At 40.4% G+C, this 23105-nt stretch overlaps 2 protein-coding genes across 2 annotated transcripts in view; both read left to right on the top strand.

Annotated features, from left to right (window-relative positions):
* Nucleotides 1-22371, top strand: part of LOC308565581 (uncharacterized protein) — a gene marked incomplete at both ends in the record, with an annotated part of 35761 nt that extends 13390 nt beyond the window's left edge. The window contains one exon of the mRNA XM_081154896.1: nucleotides 21423-22371. Within this exon, the coding sequence (XP_081011022.1) occupies nucleotides 21423-22371 (949 nt within the window). The remainder of the gene's footprint in view (nucleotides 1-21422) is intronic.
* Nucleotides 13458-14396, top strand: LOC308565769 (olfactory receptor 9G4; the record flags this gene model as incomplete). Its single annotated transcript, XM_081155372.1, has 1 exon — nucleotides 13458-14396. The coding sequence occupies one exon, from the start codon at nucleotides 13458-13460 to the stop codon at nucleotides 14394-14396; it is 939 nt and encodes a 312-aa protein (XP_081011498.1).
* Nucleotides 22372-23105: the final 734 nt, after the last annotated feature.

Raw genomic sequence — 23105 nt, 5'->3', positions numbered from 1 at the left:
AACATTTAAAATTTCTCAGTTTTTATTTCTGAATGGTAAATATTGATAGCTATAACCCGCATAAAAAAATCTCTTTGGGGGTCTCCAATCTTTTTAAGAGTGTAAAAGGCTGCTGAGATCAAGAGATTTGAGAACCTCACATTTAGCTGATGGCTGAGTAGGTTGTACAGTAATAATTGATCTACACCAGCATTTCTCTCTCTCGAAATTCTCTGATTTCTTCTTTTGCAGTATGTAAACTATGGTCTTATATTTCAGTTGTACTAATTATAGGCCTCAGTTGATGTTATTTCTTGGTTTATCTGCTTTATAAAACTCCCTTATGTCCTTTCTTAGCACTCTCTATAGAACCTGCCTGTGACAATTAGCACAGTCCCACCACTCCTCAGGGGTGTCCATGTGTCCTCCCAGAGCCGTCCCTACACCCCCCCCCCCATCTGGGTTATGCTTGGATGTAACTCTCTCTTGGACCTGGAAGCAAAGAGGTGTATTGAGGATAGAGACTGAAAAGATACTGACATCTCTGAACTTCCTTCGCTTCCTGGAATCCATACTGCTTTTCCTCAACTCAGACCTCTGCCCTTCCTAGAACCTGCAACGCTGTTCTTTTTACCCTCCCGGCAACCTGCCACCTCCACCTTTATCACCCACTTTGCCTAGTGAAATTTTTTTTATTATCCTTCAGGTCAAATATAACCCCCTCAGATAAATCTCCCTTAAGGTCCCACACTATGTCAGGTGTTGTATACAATCGCATAACACCTGTTATTATGACTCTATACGCTATTCATAATTTGTAAGTATAAATTTATATTATTATTTGGTGACCTTTCCTATGAGGTCATAAGTTCCACAAAGGCAGGCACTATATATTTATCAGTATTTTATTTTATTTTTGTTTGTTTTGTTTTTAAAATTTTTCACTGATATTTCTTCAATTTTATTATGTTATCTCATGTAATCTTCATAACAACTTCATGAAGAAGACAAGTTATTTCCATTTCAAAGATAGGAAAACTGGGCTTAGTGAGTTTAAGTGAACTGCTCTTGGCCACACAACTAGTGAGCTGTAGACCTGGGATTCACACACAGGCAATCTCTGCCCTAGGTTTGCCTCTTAACCATGACAGAGCTCACCTAATACCTTACCTTGCCGCACAGTTGTATCTCCCTCAACATCTAACTCAATGCTGGGTACCTAAAAGTTGCTTGATAACATGTATTTTGAATGAATAAATATAATCATGGTCTGATGTAGACATAAAAGTTTGTTCTAACCACATGACTTTGGTGCTGCTCTCAATATCAATTTCTCAAATTCTGTCTCTCAATTCCTTTGTAAATGAGTAAAATGTCTCATTTTATTAAGTGATAGTCAATATGTTTCAGAACTAAAATTCTGTGTATTATTATTATTATTATTGACTGCAAATAATTGTTGAGTGCCCACTGTATGAAGACTATTATGTTGGTTACTCCTTTCTGCTGAATTCTCTTTTACCTCTAGATATGAAACTCACAAAGCAAAGGGGGCTTCAGAGGTTAATTGGATCAATTATGTTGATGATGATTAATTTCTCCCTACTTCATCTAGAAAGATAACTGAGCTTTATAATTTGTCACTTGGCACCAGAGTAGCACACAAAGGTACACTTTGCTTTTTACAGCATATCCCAAAGGGATGCTCAGGCTTGTATGTTCTACAAGTATTGTTAGCATTTGAAAGAAGATTTTCTAGGGTGAGTAGAAGGCACTTTTTATTCTAAGGTAATGTGAGAAATTCTGGACTTGTTGAAATTCAAACGAAGTGGTAATTTATGTTCATGAAGAAAATATTATGTTTAATTAACCAGGAGAAAAGGTCAGTAAATCACAGTATGAACAAAAGACAAAGCAATTCTTAGTATAATAAAACCGTATCACAATTTAACTTTGTGAAATAGGATAAAGTTTTCTTTCCTGTAATTATGTTTCATGAAGGAAGCTAAAATATCTTTTCTTCAGGCTCTATTTTCTGTTTCAGTGAAACAATCAATTAGATGTGTACTTGATGGATGTTTTTTTTCTTGTAAACCCTCTGTAGCTGTGTGTGCCCTGCCATTGCCTCTTGAGTTATCACACAGGAAATTTACTGGCCCTTATAGTAGGCCAACATAGAGTAAATGCTAATACTTTCATGACTTAAAAGTGTTTCTCTTTCTATATTAGGCAGTGCATGGGGGAGGAGCTCCTTAAGAGGAGTGCAATTACGTATATATCATAGAGATAAAGCTATATCTTTGAGATTACATTGCACATTTATAATTAATATATAATTAAAGAAGTATCTGATTAATACAGCAAACTGAATGATAGGGATGCAGGTGCATTAAGCCTGGAGAGGACTGAGAGGTCCCTAAGGGCTGAGCACCTTTTGGGTGATCGCCCTCAGAGCTGTCTGCCTCTTAAAGAGGCCTCCTGGTGAAGGGAGGTAGAGAAGACAGGGAGGAAAGATGCTTGGCGGGGAGATGTCTGAGCACCTCTTGACTCTAACATGGCATGCAGTCCAATTTAAGTCTACAAATTAATGACAAGTAAATGTAGCTCCAAAAAAGTCTCTTTTGTGTCTACATATATAATACTACAATTCAATCTATTATGCCTTAAATTTCCCTCATTCTCTTTATAAGGAAACTTGGGAGAAATGATTTCAAAGTTAATATCAAGAATGGTAATGTGGTGCCCAATTTTTTCGGATGGTGGCTTGTCTTTTGGATGTTAGTTATTGTATAAATGGGTTGCTAGAAAGTTTTCAGTCAAATGTGTGGTCTGCACAGAGCAGTGCATAGGACTCCGTGTGCCACAGGTTTATACTCGCCTCATTTTATGTCAGGTCTTGCTTTTCCTCTTTACATTTTTTTAGTTTACGCTATTTACCTGTGTCTTATGACTCATAGTAAGCCACCTTCGACCCTTTTTTATTTGTAAAAGCATTGATATATATTCTCATGTATGTGTATTCACATGTATGTTTATTTTATATTTTAATAACCATAGAAGAAAGCAAGAGAGATTAGGGAAGAAATGTCTCTTGCAATTTCCAAATTGTAATTTTGCAAACAAGCCCTGCAATTTCCCAGCTCAAGGGAGAGCCTCATGTTAAAGAAGGGGAAGCTTCTGCACGAGGATACACCGACTCAGCTTAGGTATAACTGGAAATCCTTGCGAGGTACAGCAAATGCCGCATGCGAAGGACAGACGACAGAGATGAAGATCCATAGAGAAGCCACTACATAGTTTTCACTTTTAGTTTTTAAAGTGCTGTCGCATATCCATGAGCTTTAAAAGTCCCACTGAGCTGAGAAAGGTAGATGAGAAAATAGAATTTGAAAATTAAGGTTTATTTAAAATTGGCAGCAGCCAACCCAGACCAGAACCCAGTGCCCTTGATTCTTGCTCCTAAGCTGGTTCCAGGAATAAGCTTCATTAAAACAACCTTAGCAGCGAGCAGCGGGCAGTCAGGCAACACTAAGGGAACAGAAATGCCGCTCATGCCGGTCCTCTGCTTATGACGGAGAATCTACTTTGAGTATGACTCTAGCAGTAATATTTATGGTAAAGATGAAAATTATAGATTCTTACCATCAAACAGATACAGTTCCAAGAGATATTTTTAAAATTTTTGTAGCTCAGTTTTAAGTCCATAGCTAAGTAAATGACCAAGATTAAGTTTTTCCCCCTAGCAGAAGAGATTTTGAAAGCCTTGGATTGAATAGCAGAAATATCACATCTCCGGCCAGTTCAGAGCCCTGACCATCATAATTTAGCCACTTTTTACTGGGGTGTGTACTGGGTTGTAACACAGACCAGAAGAGATGGTGCTTCTCCCATTGCTGGCAACAGTCCCGCTGCCAGCTTCTACCTCTGAACGCAAGAAGGCTGCTAGAGGTCAAGCTCCAGAGCTTCCCGTATTAATAGATTACCACAAACTTGGTGACTAAAAACAGCAAAAATGTATTCTCTCCTAGTTGTGGAGGTCAGAAGCCCAAACTTCATATCACTGAGACAGAAGTAAGGCATTGGCAGGGCCACCCTGCCCCCGGGGCCCTGCTGGGGAACCCATGCCATGGCTCGTCTGGCTTCTGGCTGTCGGCATCCTTGTGGCGACCACTCCTCTCTGCCGCGGTCCCCTTGCCTCCTCCGCCTGCGCCTCCCGCACAGAGGGTAGTGTTTGTAACGGTACTTAGGGCGCCCCCTCATAATCGCCCACCTCAAGACTCTTCACTTTAATAACTCTTCCTCCATGTAGAGTGACATTCGCAGGCTTCAGGAATTAGAGCTTGGATGTCTTCATGGGCCGTTACTCAGCCTGCCATATGCCCCCAAATCATCCAATTTGGCCGCTTAGTTGTTTCTTTGTTCGTTTGTTTTTTGCTCTTGATTCTACAGGGCAGCAATTTTCAACCTTCTTCATCTCACGGCACATAAACTAATTACTAAAACTCTGCCGGGCTGGGCGTGGCTCAGTGGTTGAGCGTCGACCTAGGATCCAGGAGATCGCTGTTCGATTCCCGGTCAGGGCACATGCCCGGGTTGTGGGCTTGATCCCCAGTCGGGGGCGGGCAGGAGGCAGCCGATCAATGACTCTCTCATCATTGATGTTTCTCTCTCTCTCTCCCTTCCTCTCTCTGAAATCAATAAAGATATATTTAAAATGAAATAAAATAAAATTCTGCTGCACACCAAAAATAGATTTTTTGTTGATCTGACAAAAAATACATATAATTTTGATTAATTCATACCAGATGGCTATTGTTGTGTTGGCTGTTGTCATTTTTAAATTTGACAGTCTAAGGGGAAAGAGGTCAGTGCCCCTGACTAACTAGTCAGATATTGCATGTTTTAAAAATTATTGCAGCACACCAGTTGAAAATCGCTGCTATAGGAAATTCAAACACATTGTGAGCACAATTATCAATTGATGACTATTTGTAATTCCTTTCAGAATATATTTGAGAGTCAGACAGATAGCTATGGTCTCAAATTCCTATTATCTAAGGAAATCTATTCTTTTATTCAAATTACACATTTTCTATTTTTGAAAACCCGTATTCTTGGTTTTGTGAATAAAAAGTTGGATAAAATATAATCACATTCAAAGAATTCACAGTAAAACTAACTTCCAAGGACACTCCACAATAATATCATTAGAATAATAAAAATGTTCTTCATGGAATTCTCTGGAAAAAGACAAAAGGATTTAAAGACCTGAAGAGAACTCAGCACATCCTTTCTAACTCCCTTTTTAAAATTTCTTCCACATGGTCCCCAATCACCCTACATGCAAACAGAAGACAAGAACACAAACCACCCTTATTAAGAAGAAGGAACAATTAGATAAAGAAGATAAGGCGACACATCCTATGCTGTCTTCATGAGAACTGACCTCTTAAGTCAGCACAGAAGGATTTCTCAGTCTTCCAACAGGAATGATGCCCAGTCCAGCATAAGCGTCTCGCAATGGATAACACATGTGCATCAGTTGGGTTTTCCGATGCGCTGAAACGGCCGTCGATGGGGAAGTTTATACCTATCTTAATTCATGCCATGTTTATTCATCTCTTCACAGAAAGGGACCATAGAAACCCAAATCCATGGAGGAGAAAAACTCCACCGAAGTGAAAGGATTCATACTCTTAGGGTTCCCAGCTGACTTAAGGTCACAGTGCTGTTCTTCACCTTCCCCCTCATTTTTGTTGTCAGTCTCTCAGGGAGCAGCACCCTGGTCTCTCTGACCTGTGCTGATCCTCGGCTCCACACACCCAGGTATTTCTTCACTGGAAACCTTGCATTCCTGGATCTCTGGTATTCCTCTGTCTACAACCCCCAAATCCTTATGACCTGCATCTCTGAAGACAAAAGCCTCTCCTTTGCTGGCTGCCCGGCTCAGTTCTTCTGGGCCGGCCTGGCCTATAGTGAATGTTACCCGTTGGCTGCCACGCCTATGACCGCCACGTGGCCATCTCCACCCCCCCGCCTTATTCCCAGGCGATGTCCTCAAAGTCACGTACCAGTCTTGCTGCAGCTTCCTACCTTGGTGGCTTTCTGAACTCGGCCATCATTACCAGTGAGACATTTACCCTGAGCTTCTGTGGGGACAATATAATCGACGATTTCTTCTGTGATCTGCCCCCCCTTGTGAAGCTGGCCTGCGACGGAGGGAGAGCTACCAGGTTATGCTCTATTTATACTCACCTCCAACGCCCTTACTCCCGGCGTGCTTATGCTCGCTCCTCCCTCTCCAGCACCGCGCCTTCCGAGGGCCCGCTCCGCCCCAGGCCGCTCCAGGCCTTCTCCACTCGCCTCTCCTGACAGCTGTCCCCTTGTACTAGGGCTCAGTGCCTCTCGCCTGACAGCTGTCCCCTTGTACTAGGGCTCAGTGCCTCTCGCCTGACAGCTGTCCCCTTGTACTAGGGCTCAGTGCCTCTCGCCTGACAGCTGTCCCCTTGTACTAGGGCTCAGTGCCTCTCGCCTGACAGCTGTCCCCTTGTACTAGGGCTCAGTGCCTCTCGCCTGACAGCTGTCCCCTTGTACTAGGGCTCAGTGCCTCTCGCCTGACAGCTGTCACCTTGTGCTATGGTTCAGTTCTTTTCATTTACTCCCGGCCAAGGACTAGCTATGCCCTGGAAGGGAGAAAGTGGCGTCGGTTTTCTATACTGTGGTGATTCCAATGTTGAATCCTTTGATCTACAGCTTAAGAAATAAAGATGCTAAAGATGCTCTCAGGAGAAGAGTAGACAGAGCACCCTGGCTGGGTGGCTCAGTTGGTTAGAGCGTCGCCCCATATGGCAAAAGTTGCAGGTTTGATTCCTAGTCAGGGCACATACCTAGGTTTGGGGTTTGATCCCGTTTAGGGCACATACAGGAGGCAACTGATCTACATCTCTCTCTCTCTCTCTCTCTTCTCTCTCTCTCTCTCTCTCTCTCTCTCTCTCTCTCTCTCTCTCAAATCAATGATCATATCCTTGGGTGAGGAAAAAAATAATGGTGGCCAGAGCAAAGTGTTCTTAAACAAAAATACTTTATATTTTATTTTACAGGTTATCTCTTTGTCATTCTTATCAGCTATACTTTCAAAAATAAAATAAAACGAACAACAAAACCGTTGGATAATGTGGAAACACCTGTCTGCATTTTTGTCATTTGAATGTGTTTTTAAAATAAGTGAGGCTGGTGCATTTGGAAAATCTGCTATGCTTGTTGGCTTAAAAGAGGGTCCATGAAATTACTGTGATTCTGTGAAGGTTAAAAGAGGGGGAAAATTTAAATGTTCACTTCAGAGTTTATAAGCTGCCTCTATGTAAGTATTTTCATCTATATATGGGAATAATTGAATTGGTTGTGGAACCATTGCCAGGATTAGATGGGGTACATGATTTGCTTTGAATCATGTAGTTCATAGGCAATAAAAACAAAACAGGAATGCAAACCCATAGCTTCTGGCTCCAAAGGTTCTTGCCTTCTTTGTTGGAAGAGAGAGGCAGGAGTTCATAAGTTCATAAGTAAAATTTCTACTGTGAAATTCCCTTAGAAACAAGTTTATTTATTTTTTTTCTTTTCTGATTCTCATTGCTTCCCATGATACAAAATTCTCTGGTAATAGATGTACGAAAGAACAAATATCTTAGTTCACTGAGCTTCCCATAAAAGTATTTTCCCCAACAGTTAAAAAAATCAAGGGCAAAAGTATAGCAGCTGTATGAAAGAGCCAGAAATGGAAATGTACAGAGAAACAGAGAATGAGTAGAGTGATAGATACATGTCAAAAAGCTTTATATCCAAGATTGAGAGTGAAACTCTCTGCTGGGTAGGATTTCCACATCTTGGAAAAAACAACAAAATTCTCTGCTAGGTAAAGCAATGATTGATAACAACGAAGGTTCTCTGGATACTTGTATTTCTCTGCTTGTTTGGTTTTATGCATGAATTAATAAAAGTGAGAAAAGATTTCATTGTGCTGGATCACAATTTCTTATTTCAGTAGTCATTTAACGTATAGAACATGAAGTTGTACCAACATAAAAAGTCTTAGTGCTGGTAACCAAGTATATTCATTTGCTGGAGCTGTCATAACAAAATAACACAGATTGAGTGGCTGAAACAAAATTTATTTTCTCATAGTTTTGAAGGCTAAAAAGCCAAAGTCAGGGTGCCATCAGGGTTGATTGTTCTGAGGCTTCTGACCTTTGCAGCAGATGGGGACCCTTTTGCTGTCTCCTCACATGGTCTTTTCTCTGTGTACGAACATCCCTGGTATCTCTTTGTGTGTCGAAATTTTCATTTCATTTCCTTTTTTTTTTTATAAAGACACCAATCAGATTGGAGTAGGGCTTACCCTAACCAAGTCATTTTAAATTAATCATATCTGTAAAGGCCCTATCTCCAAGTACAGTCACATTCCAAGTTACTGGGGGTCAGGCGTCAACATAGGAATTGGGGGGTGGTTTAAAATTCCACCCATATCATCAGGGATTGGTAGGAGTTTCTTGATGAATGAGACAAGGAGGAGTAGCCTGGGCACATAGAAAATCATATGGTGAGGAAAAAAATTTGGAGCCATGTGATAATTTCTAGAAAAGTCTAATTAATATAATTTAGAGTTTCTATTATCACACACATTACAATTATATTGTGACTCAGAGCCATTAAGAGAGTAAACTTTTAATAAAATACTCCTCATTTCATCATGTGCAAATTAATATATCATCCTCATACTCCAAATAAACTCTAATTAAATCTTTGGAGACTGAGATAAATATTTCTGAGGTACTGGATAGAAGGAGTCCCAAAGGACTATTAAGGAAATACATAGATCAGGTCCAAAAAAAGCATGCTAGAATATCAGAGGAGAGGCAAGGGAATATCACTTCCAGGAGTGTCCTTCCTGCTCGAGGGTAAGCAACTGGGATCAGGTGCAGTCAAGTGGTTTGGACTCTCTGTGGCCTCAGCTGTCATTAGAAGAGGGGTACAGAGTCTGGCATGGCTCTCAAAAGATCATTATGCCAACCACACACAGACACAGATAGACACCCAATCTCTAAATAGGATTCCACCAATAATATATGTAGTTCTATTTGGAACTCAAAATTTAGTCTGGTAGTTATGCCGAGTTATCTTATATTCACTTACACAAAGGGGCAAATACTAGGATAGAAAACGTGGCCTGCTTTTAGACTCCAGGGACTGCGGCACTCTGAGCTGCCCAGACTACTAGAGCAGACTTTCACATCTTGGTTCTCATTTTCAGGTGCTAGAGGGACAATATCTTCCACAGAATTTTTACTGCCCCAGTGAAGGGGTCAGGGAACAGAGTTTCTATGGGGAAACACAAAATTTGAGAAGCAGTGCTGCATGGGATGCTTTGGCATGATTGGCTCTGACTTTTATTTATTTCACATTCACATTTAATTTCAAATCCAAGGTGGATTTTAGGCCAGCTTGATGGTTATGGGTTTGATGGATATGAGTCCTCGCTTTATTTACCCTTCATTCCTTTTAGTGAAATAGTTCACTGAGCCTGGGAAGACCATGTGAGAGTGAGTTTGTCCCGATTAATTTGAGCTAGGTTAGAAGTAGACAATACTTCTACTCAATACTGAAAGGAAAAACAGCTTCAAGACGTAAAGATAATTACCCACTTATTCACTCTAGGACTATTTAAGTGCTAATTAGTTTCTAGGAACTTCTATATGCTGGGATACAGCAGTAAACAAAAACGGAAAAATCTTACCCATTTTGTTTCAGTCTAGTGGGGAGAAAACAGACAATAATCTTAATAAGTCTTGGGGAAATGGAACTGAGTCTTAACAGAATGTGAAGGATGAGGTCTGTTGATGAGAAGCCGGCGTGTTATTTAAAATACAGGGAATCTTAGGGGATAAAGACCTGCAGGTAATGGAGGGTCTGTTCATGGAGGACTTTTAGGTCATTGTATGGGAATTTGGCTTTAACAGAATAAATTTGTTGTATGTTAAGGTTGTTTTAAGTACAAAAGGGTCACCAACTGCCATTTTAAAAAAGGATAGTACTAACTGATCTGTTGAAAATAGACTGTAGAGAGACCAGTGTGCAGGCATTAGAGGAATATTGAAATATTTTGGGCAAAACATGGTGGTGGTTTGGACCAGGGCGGTGGCAGAAGAGGTGATAAGAACTACTCAGATTCAGGATACGTTTTGAATGTAGGGACACAAGGATTTCTTGGAAGACTGAGAGGAGGTAAGAGAGAAAGAGTAGGCTGATTCGTCATTTGTGATTTGAGATACTGGAAGAGTAGAATTTATTAAATGATATGAAAAATGAGCAGACAGATAAATTCTTGGGAGTGAAGATTAGGAATACAGCTTTAAACATGCAGTTTGAAGCATTTATTACTCTTAAAATTATATGCTGTTAGCACTGAAGAGAAACTGAGGCATATTTTAGTGCATAATTTTTAATTAATTAATTTTTGATTGATTTCAGAGAGAGGAAGGTAGAGGGAGAGAGAGAGAGATAGAAATGTCAATGATGAGAGAGTCATTGATCGGCTGCCTCCTGCACGTCCCCCACTGGGGATCGAGCCCGAAACCGGGGCATGTGCCCTGACCGGGAATGGAACCGTGATCTCTTGGCTCCTAGGTCGATGCTCAACCACTGAGCCACACCAACTGGGCTAGTGCAGAATTTGTAATTAAGAATTATAACCCCCTAATCCATCGGTAGATTTCTGGGAATTTGTCAACCCTCTAAAATTCTGTTTGTTTATCCTTATATATAAGCAGTTTTGGATATTGGGCAGAAGCATCATTGCTTTTGTCTGGTTCTCAAAGATGTCCATGATTTGATTCCAAAAATTTAAGAGCTGTGAAATTCTTGGATAAGAAAACTAAAGAGCACAGTAGTTAGAGAATATAAACAAGCTAGCTCACAGGATTGATTTTTAGGAAAACAATAAAGAGTATGCATATCTTAGAGTAAAAAAAAGAATGCTGTTGTCTTTGGTAAATTTCATCTCTCATTTCAACAAACATGATGCTAATGCCCTGTGCATCCAAAGATAAGTGTATATATAAGGTTTGTTAAATGGTTCTACCACCTGTATTGTTGAAGAGGAAGGTCACCTGTTCTTATTTTTATGATGAATTCTAAAGAACATTAACAAATTGGAATCATAGAAAGTGGGTTCTTAAGAGAATCAACAAATTTTTCATGTGGGTGAATCTGTGTTCCAGAGATGACAGGTGACTTAAAATCACACAGGTGATAGATAGCGACAGGCTCTGTCCCCATCACTGGACCCCTTGGTCCAAGGCAATGAACTTTGCATTTCCTAGCCACCCACTCCTTTGTCGAATTGCATGAGAATAGGTGATATTTTCATTGTGTAGACAAGTGATAAGACAGCAGAGAGGGTTAATATTAACTATTGAAATGGTGGAAAACCCACCATTTTATACATTATAAATATAATACCATAAATTCCTGCCAAGATAATTCTACTCAAGCTTGAGCAGATTAAGAAAAAAATATACATAGTATACAAATGAACACCAGCATAGTAGTACAAATGTGAAACTCTCAGGATGTGTGAGATTATTTTTAGGAAATCAATCATGTGAGCAATTTAGGAGCAATTTAGTTTGGTCTAAGTCCTAAGTGGATGAAGACAAGCAGTGAGAGAGAGATTTATAAAAGTAAGTTAAAGCTGGTTTATGGGACACTGGGTGTAGGATGAAAACATCTGTCCTTTGTGTGTTAATGAGAAGAGATCCACTTATACTAATAATTAGAGAAATAAAATGATCTTCATGATTCCAAGCTGAGCCACAGTGTCAACAATCAAGTCATCTTTGAACATCATTGGCTCTACCTGAAAGATTAGGACACCTGATATTTCAAGATTAAGACACCTCACTTCCTAACAGGCAGGAACAGTAGACCTTGAGGTAGAAAACTTGCATTTGCATTCTAGTTCAAACTCATCTGGTTTAGCTCAATGGTAAATGTTTTTAGCAGCAAACTAAATCACAAGGCTCTTTTTTAAAAAAATTATCTTTATTGTTGAAAGAATTATAGATGCCCCCCTTTTTCCCCCCACTGACCCCTTCTAGCCTGCACCCAACCCTGCCACAGGCCTTCACCACACTATTTGGTTTAGCTTTCTCCCGATGCCTGCTTAGCTAGGATAAAGTCTGCCAACTACCAGAGAATCAGCCCTAATTCTGTATGTTTTAATTTGGTACTTCCTTTTAGCTGCTCTCTGAGAGCTTTGAAGCTTTCAGATATAAACATCAAAGGGTTCATGGTTTTCAAAGAATACTTGACACCAAAAATTGGCTTCTTCCTAATGATCAGTATTCACTATATCAAAAAGTACCTCAACTATGTATATAAATCTAACATCAACAAGAGAAAGTGGGGAAAATCATTCTTTAAAAAAGAAACTTTAAAGCTCTTTTCAATAAGCAAAGAAATTCAGGTTGTCAGAGAGTTATAGCATTTCCTTAACTAGGAGAGCAGGAGAGAAACAATTCACCTATAAAAGACACACCTAGCTTAACATTTGAAAGCATATATTCTTTTTTTAAAAAACTACATCTTTATTGATTTCAGAGAGAGGAAGGGAGAGGGAGAGAGAGAGAGAAACATCAACGATGAGAGAATCATTGATCGGCTGCAGCCCGCAACCCGGGCATGTGCCCTGACCTGGAATCGAGCCATGATCTCCTGGATCCTAGGTCGATGCTCAACCGCTGAGCCACACCCTGCTGGGCGAAAGCATATATTCTTGATAAAGACAATTCTGGGTTCAAATACCAGCTCTGCTGTTGACCATCTCTCTGACATTGACATTGTCTCTTAACTTCCATGAAGATCATTATAATACTTACCTTATAAACTCGTAGAAAGGCTTAAATGGGTTAAGACTGAGACTTAGAATACTACCTGGAATGTAGTGAGACATATGCTTGTATTAATTGTGGCAGAAGTAGTATGTATATTGGTATTCGTATAAGAATCAGCACAATGCATGACACTAAATTCTCAACTACATATGAAGGGTACTGAAATTTTGAGAGCTCACTATGTACCCAACATTGGGCTGGGTGTTTTCATGCATATCTTCTTTACCCAATCAGACAGCCTGTCAGGGGGCTTCATTTTTCTCACTTGTTTGGTGAGACTGAGGGACTTGCCTGGCATTGAACAATTAATAAGTGAAAGCCTTAATTTCAAAATTATATTCTCACACTAGCTCCTGTGGCCTTCTGAAGTCACAGACTGAAGTTCTATTATTATAAAGAGTCACGGATACAAGTCCATAAGCTTCCTAGTAACTGTTGACTTAATTGATATCTTTGTTTATTTTTTTTTTGATAGAAAAATCACTAAATAGTTTCCCCCTGAGTCTTCATCAGGCTTTCTTCTCTGTGGACATGAAAGTGGGGAACTTCACCATCCTGACTGAGTTCGTCTTGGTGGGCTTGTCGGCAAACCCCCAGTGGCAGCCGATTCTATTTGTACTGTTTCTGATCCTCTACTTAATAACCTTGTCAGGGAACGTGACCCTGGTTATCTTAATTCGTATTGATTCCCGCCTGCACACACCTATGTACTTTTTCATCGGCAATCTGTCTTTTTTGGATTTTTGGTACACCTCTGTGTACACTCCCCAAATCCTGGCCAGTTGTGTCTCGGAGGATAAACGCATTTCCTTGGCTGGGTGTGGAGCCCAGCTGTTCTTCTCCTGTGTTGTAGCCTACACGGAGTGCTATCTCCTGGCCGCCATGGCGTATGACCGCCACATGGCCATCTGTAACCCATTACTTTATTCCGGCGCCATGTCCAGCTCCCTGTGTGCTGGACTGGTTGCTGCCTCTTACACAGGAGGATTCTTAAACGCCATAGCCCACACGGCCAACACTTTCCGCCTGAGTTTTTGTGGTAAAAATATCATTGACCACTTCTTCTGTGATGCACCACCATTGGTAAAAATGTCTTGTACAGACACCCAAGTCTACGAAAAAGTCCTCCTGGGTGTGGTGGGCTTCACAGTCCTCTCCAGCATTCTCACCATCCTGATTTCCTATTTCAACATCCTTCTTGCTATTCTGAGGATCCGCTCGGCCTCTGGACGGCGCAAGGCCTTCTCCACCTGCGCTTCGCACCTCCTCTCGGTCATGTTCTTCTATGGATCCTTGCTCTTCATGTATTCAAGGCCAAGCTCCACCTACTCTCTGGAGAAAGACAAAGTGGCTGCCCTGTTCTACACTGTGGTAAACCCATTGCTCAACCCTATCATCTATAGCCTGAGAAACAAAGATGTCAAAGAGGCCTTCTGGAAAGCAACACGGACCATAAGGCCACAGAGATGAATGTTATCTTTTTGAAGAAAGCCCTCATTGCATGGCATGTTGGTAAACACTGTAATATTTCAAGTAAATAAAAGTTATACTCAAAACAGTGAAACAGCGATCAAGCCACTCTTTAATTGTTTATATTATTTTGTTGTTATTAAACTATTTTAGACCTATAATATTGGGTTGTTTGATGTCCCACAATATTGTATTTTGCTTCTCAGCAGTACTAGATTTTCATGAAATTTATCTTTTTGATGATCTTTGTGAGGTGTTAGAAAGAGAAGAGAGGAATTGGGTAGTTTTCAGCACACAGACTTTGAGGCTCGGCACAATTTATTGTGTGGAGAAAAGATTTGGAAAAGTTAAACTGCTGGAAATTTACTTAAGATTTTATAAATATTTATTTTTAGTAAGGCATTCCCTCCATAGTCTTTCATAAAGCTCTAATTGAGTACATAGAAAATATCTTTGTAAACTCTGTGTCTTGTACATCAAGTTAATATTAGGCAAAATGTTTAAGAATTGTTTAGATTACAAAAAAATAAAAATAAAAATACAACAACAAAATACCTTTCTAAATCCATGGAGAAATATGTCGCTAGGACAGTGCATTATCCTGAAAAAGAGAATGGGTACCCTGCCATTCTCTCCCTCATTTCATACCAACACATATTCCCCACAAACAAAATAACAATAAGGGGAGCTAAGCTGAAACAAACCAACCAACAATCAGAAGCCACACTCTATTCCAAATCAAATGTCTTTTTTAATTCACTGGGTTAAGAATAAAAAACTTACAGCTTCACATTTACTACATGGAAGATTTAGTGGATATATTTTTTCAACACTCTTTGCGACAGCACTGCAAATTAATGGTTTTTAGTTAAACATGACAGACGAGTAGGTTGAGCCTCAGGAGTTAGAACTTTGTTATTGAAAGATTAGAGCTATTGTTGTAACAAGCACATGGATAGAAGGCATTTAAATTAAAACTTTAGGACAGATAGTTGTGGCCTCTTCACCATTTGAACTGGCACTGAGGTTTCTGAGCTTTCTTTTCCTCTGCATTCATTAAATAGCACATCACTGCCCTCTATCTTTTCATCACAATATTTTTAATATTCCATATTCTTTCATTTACACAGTTCCATAACTCCTGGGCAATAAGGAGTAGGGGTGTATTCCACGAAGCTCCAAAATTGGTACAACATCTTCACATTCACGAGGGAAAAATGTGGGTCCATCTGATGGGAGATACTAAAGTCAAATTTAAGTCCTTGGGATCCCAGGTGTCATCTACACACTCCTATTTTACCCTAAACCATGCTACTTAAAAAAGCTATATTAATAGAATCTATATTTTATAGTATAGATTATAATCTGATCACTAAAGCAAAACAAACAAATATGCACAAAATCTTTTTCATTGGATTCATTTGAATATAAAAAGAATTTATTTTTTTTAATCCAGTGTTCCAACCTTCCCCAAAAGCAGTTCATTTTCTTTGAGCACTAATTTAAAAAATGTATGTCAGTTTAAACTTTGGCTGATGTGAACCTGAAGAGTTTTTCCAAAGCCTCTTTCCCGTCTTTATTCCTCAGACTGTGGGTCATGGGACGCCACCTGGGGAACAGCACAGTATAAAATGCAGATACCACCTTGGCCCTCTCAAGGGAGCAGCTGGGACTTGGGCGAGGGTAGGTGTAGAGATGGAGCCTAGTGTCAATGACAGAGCTCGGGTGGAGGGGCACGCGGAGAAGGTCCCCAGGGCAGCGATGAGGAGGGCGCCGGGCGTGGGCTCGGGCGATGCTGGAGGCCGGGAGGAAGCGCCGCGCAGCCTGGCGGCTCTCACGCCACCTCACATGCCCAGTCCCCAGGGCCTTAGGCTCATGCACGGGGGAGAGGAGAGAGGAACAGCAGCCAGGGACCCCTCAGAACAAATCATTAAAATTTAATTACTGGTCTGGGGTATTATCCCTCAAGAATCCAAAGTTCAGCCTAAGGTCCTGAAATGGGGAAACTCAGACGCTTAGAGACTTCACTGTGTATACATTCATTATCTTTATTTTTAACCTATAAAAGGGCCGAGATGGATTATAGCAGTGTTTTATTTGTGGTTATCATTACTGAAGATTTATCTTATCTCCACGGAATCGGGTTTTCCTGCACATGGATGTCGCGTCTGTTTTGGTTTTGAGTGGTAATCGTTTGCATGAGTACGTGGTGAGGGACAGGTATGAAGCAGGTGATTTCTACCCACCGCTTATGGCCTTAGGGTATGTTTTCTTCTGCTATGCTTATGTTTGCAATTGCCTATTGAGAAATAAATAATAATAATAGTAATAGTTCAATAAAATCATCACTTATTTAATTTAAGGGTGTTTTGGAATTGGGCAGACTCTAGTACAAATTATGGCTCTGCTAAATATTCCCATGTTGAGAAAGCTGTAAAGCCTGGTCATCAATTTTCTCATCTTTAAAATGAGTATATTTTGGATACAATTGTGAAGATACAATTTACTACCAGCAAAGTATCTAAAAATGCTTGTCAGACAATGGAGAAGTGGAATAGGCAGGAACTAATTGCTTTTTGGTTTTTGGTGATTTTTTGTTTTCTGTAGAGAAAGCTTTCCTCGCTGCGGGGGGGGGGGGCAGCTTGTTCACTTTTCTGTGGTGTTTCCCACCGCGGCATTCTGGCTGATGCGGGCTGGCCCTCCCTTAGCGCGAGGCCTTCCAGGGGCCCCCGCTTTCCAATTTCCCTCCTCCTCCGAGCTTTGTCAAAACCAGACCCCAATGGCCTGTTCAAGAGGATTTGTAAAACTAAGTCACACTAAATGGTAAACTATCACCTGCAGTAATTTGTAATAACTGTAAGTGGTGTTTTCATTGAAAACATGATCATTCCTTTTCTAGCATCTTTTCATAACTCAGTGACGGAGTCATTAGAAAAATATTTATGAACTTCCTGGTGGCCTTTCCTAATGTTCTTCCTTAACTAGGTGGGAAACAGAATTATGATGCCATTTTTATTTTCTTAATCCTTGAAATTCTTAGTCCTTAAATTGATTTTGTAACAATTAATTTTGTTGATCAATAAAGTGATAACCAATTAAAAATATTGCAAATTTTTCATAAATAGTAAATACACACAGAAATTGTATGAGTTTATGCAGGCTCTAAATGTCTTTGTAGTTCTACTCTTAGAACACAAGTAAACTGAGTAAATCTGGAGTTTACATAATATATATAATTTTGTTAGCTATACTATGCATCACATACTGTGCTAAAACTTCTAGTTGTACTTTCTAATGTAATCATCAAAGGTAACCCTATGAATTAAGCACTAATATAGTTGTACTTACAGAGAAATATGAAATTTAGTGAAGTTTAGAAACTTACCCAAGTGATTCAGCAGATAAGTGGTGGGATCAGAATTCATATTCAGGTTGTCCTTGACCAGAGTTCATGTTTTTACTCCTACATTATAGTGCCTTGCAAAATTATCCCTGGAAATGAGGTATTACCAAAGGCCAACAATATTATTGCTGTCTATCAAATCTACCCACCAACTTAATAAACAATCTAATTACACATTGCAAAAATTATGCATTCAGTTATGCAAGTGGTTTAAACCACAAAGATTAAAGAGTCTGCTTTTGAACATTTTGAGTTTATGAAGAACATAAGCCTTTTGTAGTTGGTGTAAAATATATTTTAGATTTCTTCCTGTGATATGTAGAACCAAAAGATGAGCTGTTAATCCACTTAAGGCATAAAATGCTTAATATGCTGTGTCTATATGATGTCAAAATAACCCGACCTCCAGCAAGGTGTAAGTTAGCACACATGGTACCTTCTTGGCATCAAGTCACATCAACTGTCTTATTCTATTTTCATTTAAAAAGAAAACTGAATTAGATGGTTCTCTTTTTGAGCATTAGACAGTGTTGTTCAGATAAAAAAAACTATTAAGGAGAAAATGAATTTCCTTGGTATATACTTTGACTAACGTCATAACTACTATTAGGATGCATTTATTTTTAATCTGAGTTCAGGACTTAAGAAAAGTAGAAAGAAGAAGAGTTTATTTGAATTTTATCAACATTGAATAGTGTTTATTATGTGCTAGGGATAGGAGAAACTTAAACAAACATGACAGGATCACTAGAAACCCCAAGTCAACTGAAGAGATAGACTAACAGATATAAAATGATAGAATATGTTCAAAGAATGGAAGTGGCTCAGCAGAGGAGACTCTAATGAACTCACTCTGTCAGGATGAATGAAATTAGGGAGAATTTCATATTTAAAAAACTGAATAGGAGCTTTCCAGGCAGATAAGCTGGAAGAAGTTAAAGACTAACCGTAGCCTTTGCCTGTGAGGTGAAGCGGAAGGTGTACTGTTGACCAGGGAATTGCTTTCTTGATTGAGGTGTCAGTATAGAATCTATAGGTGATTACAAAGCATCAAGGGCTTTTGCAACTGCATGTTTATTTGGTGAGTTTACTTCATACTATGAGTATTGTACTTATTTACAAAATTGCCTTTATTTCTCTTGACCTTATGATGGGAATGCAAATCTGTGTGTTCAGCAGGGAAAAGAATGCTTTATATCCTGAGAAACTGTCAATGAATGGGTTCTAGATGGTTTTCAGTAGTTACAGCCATTAAGGGGCTAAAAATGCTCTTCGAGCTAACTGTCCATTAAGAGGGACTAAGGGACTATCTCATTTTATTGAGTCTTCAAAATATAAACAGTGTTTAGATGCTGAACCACAATATTTGTGCCTCTTTGTGTGAACACAAGTCTACATATACATCATGTCTATGGAACCAAGGCTATTATTTTTGGTGTGGTTTTATATATATATATACACACACATACATGTGTGTTGCGGTGCTTACGTATTTATTCAGTAATTATGTGATTTTGGACAAGTTGTTTGCTATCTTAAAGACTTAGTTTCTTTGTCATCTGGGGGGTGAGGAGTGCCAGTAATTCCTGTTCTTCACTTAGCAAAGATCCTCCAATGAGGCTCACATTATGGTCGTAATGACCATAATGAAGCTATATTGAGCCTTTACTGCATTTGTCTAACTGTTTTGGGTACTTGGCATGTATTGTCTCATGTTCCTTGTCCATCATCTCTAAGAGGATGCCACTCTTGTCCCCATCCTACAGCTGAGGGGAGTTAGGCACAGGCTGGTGGTGTGAACTGTGCCAGGCCTCGGAGTGGTGGGCCAGGCATGTTACTGGAGCCCTCCAACAGTAGATCCCATGCATTGTGCCACTAGTCCTGTGATCTGATTGTGTCATCTGAGAAACTCAGTGTAGATGCCACTGGTTGTCATTATAATCACTCCTAAAAATCACCAACACATTTCTTCTTTGCCGCAGAACTTTCTATACGCTGTTTGGAGGACCGGGAAGGGAACTCTGTAACCTCTCCTGCTCACTCCTTTCTTCCTGCTTTGATGAAAGCAGGACTGTGACTGAGTCTCTCTCTTCTTTTTCCAGACCCATCCTTCTTCATCTCTGGACTTCATGCTTTACATAATTTAGTTTGCCAGTTTACTGAATTATTTGATTTGAAAAGCCATGATTTAAATAAAAATATAAGAAAGCCCTCTCACACGTATTACATAGGAATCAATATTATTTGAAAAAGAATGTTTTGCATAAAGTGATCATTTTCATGACACGCAGCTGCTTGGTTCTTAAACGTCTTCTTGGTAACTGTCCTCACTCCCTCAGGTGTCAGTTTGTTCTTCAGCGCGCCTTTCCCTGGAACGTAAGCTCCGGAGAGTACAGACAATGCCTGTTGTGTTTTCTAGGGTGTGCCAGGCACCTGGTCCATGCTGGATTATCAAAAAGATATTTCTGAGAGGAAGAAAGGAAGGAAGAAAGAAGGAAAAGAATGAACACCTGAGTGGGTGAATGGTTGGCAGCTTCTTCTTGCTATTGTATGTGCCTCCCTCCAGGACTTCTTCTCATTTCATCTCTTCCTAAATCCCTGATTTTAACCTGCTCCAGACTGGAAGCCAGTTAACCAAATGTACTAACTCGGTGTGTGAACTGAGAGTCAAAATGCACAGGGCTGGGGGAGCTCTCAGTGAATAGACCTAGTGACTTTAACTTGTCTGGATTTAACTTATTAATATATGATATGTTAATATATAATATGACTTAACATATAATATTATTATACATTCATCTCTGAAATGGTTATTATTAGTGAAGTGAATTCCAGATAGATGTGGCGCCACTGTATGTTTTTAGGGCTATTGACGATAGATGGTTTATATTTGTAGATTGATTTCTACATGTAAACATTGTCTTAGTTATGCATACACATTATTTACTATAATCCTTTAAAATCCTCACACAAAATTGGTTCTATCATTATTCTCATTTTGTGAAACTATCCGAGACCCCGAAGTACAGAAGTGGTGAGGATGGGAGACGTGGCAATGAGTGTGCCCCGTGCCCGGTTTGGTCGCTAGCGTGCACCGTCTTTGCTCTTCAGGGCATGAGGCTGCCTGATCTCTGAGCGGCTGCGCCAGGGCGATGCCGAAGCAGCACAGGCTGGGGTGCCCACCTTTGCCCAGGGGCGGGTGAGCGGGCACGAAGCAGCGCCCTGCAGGGCTTGTCACTGACAGCCGCGTCCAGCTGCCCTGTCGCCGGCGTAGGACGAAGACAGGTGTGGGTCTTCTTGAGAGGTAAGGCCTGAGTAAGGCTTTGAAGAGCAGATAGGGCTTGGAAAAGACGAAGAAGCATTCCCTTAAAGGAAAACTGAGAATATCTGCTTATCCCTAGTCGTCTGAGTTTTAAATTCTTAATCTCATCGATAGAATATTCCACCTAAAAGCAGAAGGAGAGCTTTCCATGTGTGGTATAACTCACATACTCGGGAGACAATCTCAGACCAAGCCTTCTTTGTGCTCTCACCTGCGTCTTAAATGTCCAACACGGTGACATTTAGGGCATCGGATTTTGTCTTCAGGTGAGTGGATGGCTGTGTAAGAAGCAGGTGACCTGAAAAATGGATACGATAAAAACAAACCTCACCGTGACTGAATTTGTGTTCCTGGGGCTCTCATCAGAGCCCAAGGTGCAGCTCATACTTTCTGTCATGTTCTTGTCCTTCTATTTAATAACGGTGGCTGGAAATGTCCTTCTCATCACTCTTACCCAGCTGGACCCTCATCTCCGAAGCCCCATGTACTTCTTCCTCACTAACTTGGCCTTTCTGGATGTCTGCTACACGTCCACCAATGTCCCGCAAATGCTGTCCAACATGCTGGGGAAAAAGAAGACCATCCCCTTCTCCAGCTGCGCTGCCCAGATGTACTTCTCCCTCTCCTTCGGCATGATTGAATGCGTCCTCCTGGGTGTCATGGCTTATGACAGATACGTAGCCATTTGTCAACCTCTTCATTACACTGTCATTATGGATCGAAACACCTGTGTCCAACTGGCGGCCGTTTCTTGGTCCAGTAGCTTCCTGAGCTCCATGATTATCAACGTCCTCACTTTGAGTTTGCCCTACTGTGGGCCCAATGTCTTGAATCACTTTTTCTGTGAGGTGCCCTCTGTCCTGAGGTTGGCTTGCACGGACACCTCGCTCACTGAGATGGTTGTTTTCATCTTCAGTGTCGTCATTGTCTTCACTCCTTTTCTCCTCATTGTTGTTTCCTATGCCCGGATCCTCCTGTCGGTTCTCAGGATGCGCTCGGCCTCGGGGAGGCGCAAGGCGCTGTCCACCTGTGCCGCCCACCTCACCGTGGTGGCCTTGTTCTATGGAACTGCCATCTTCATGTACATGAGGCCCCAGCCGAAGTCCTCCAGGGCCGGGGGTAAGATCATTGCGGTGTTCTACACCGTGATCACACCCATGCTCAACCCCCTGATCTATAGCCTAAGGAACCAGGATGTGAAAGGAGCTTTAAGGAGAGCTATCGTAAGACAAAAGGCAGGGGGGCTCTGAATGAGACACTAAGGTTAGCTATTCACCTAAGAAAATTGACTTCTGAGGATGAAATGACAGAGTAAAAAAATAGCTTGGACAGTCAACATCTTCCCTGCTATTCATAAAAGACACATAAATCTCGCTGCAAACGCTACAGGAATCAGGTCTTCTCCAAAGACAAGCCACAGCTTTAAACTGTCAGAGCAGCTTTCTCCATTGTGACTATTTCCTCATGACCTGAAAAATCTTGGTTCTCTAAAATCATAGACTGTCTGAAATTAAATGCTTGAAATTACACAAGTAAATGAAAGATCTTACTCCTGCCTGGAGGATTGAAAGCACTTTGATAAAGAGATGCATTCTTAATTTCTAACTCAGGTACAGAACTTCAGATAAAGAGTTTTTGGATGCAACGCTTCACATCTGTCTAATTTTATAGTTTTAAAGGAAACAGGACCCTGCATCTACTTTAGACCTTTACTAAAATATTGTTTCATTTAAATTTCAACAGAACTCTGCCCTTCCCACAAACCCTGGCTTGTGGTATTCCTTTCTGCAATGGGTAAATAAATCTGATTTTATTTGACTACAGTTTGTTCTTGGTGGTCTTTGGCTAATTGTGGATGGAGGACAATAATTATCAGACGCAGAAGACTTGATAAAATGTTAAGTGATGGGTTCATTCATTCATTCATTGCATAGCTTTGAATGACTATATAACACAATTTTAAATAAAATAAAAATACTTAATT

The sequence above is a fragment of the Miniopterus schreibersii genome (genome assembly GCF_964146895.1).
Source record: "Miniopterus schreibersii genome assembly, chromosome: 12".
Classification (NCBI taxonomy): Eukaryota; Metazoa; Chordata; class Mammalia; order Chiroptera; family Miniopteridae; genus Miniopterus; species Miniopterus schreibersii.
Note: the sequence above shows the minus strand (reverse complement) of the source record. Positions and strands in the feature narration are given on the sequence as shown.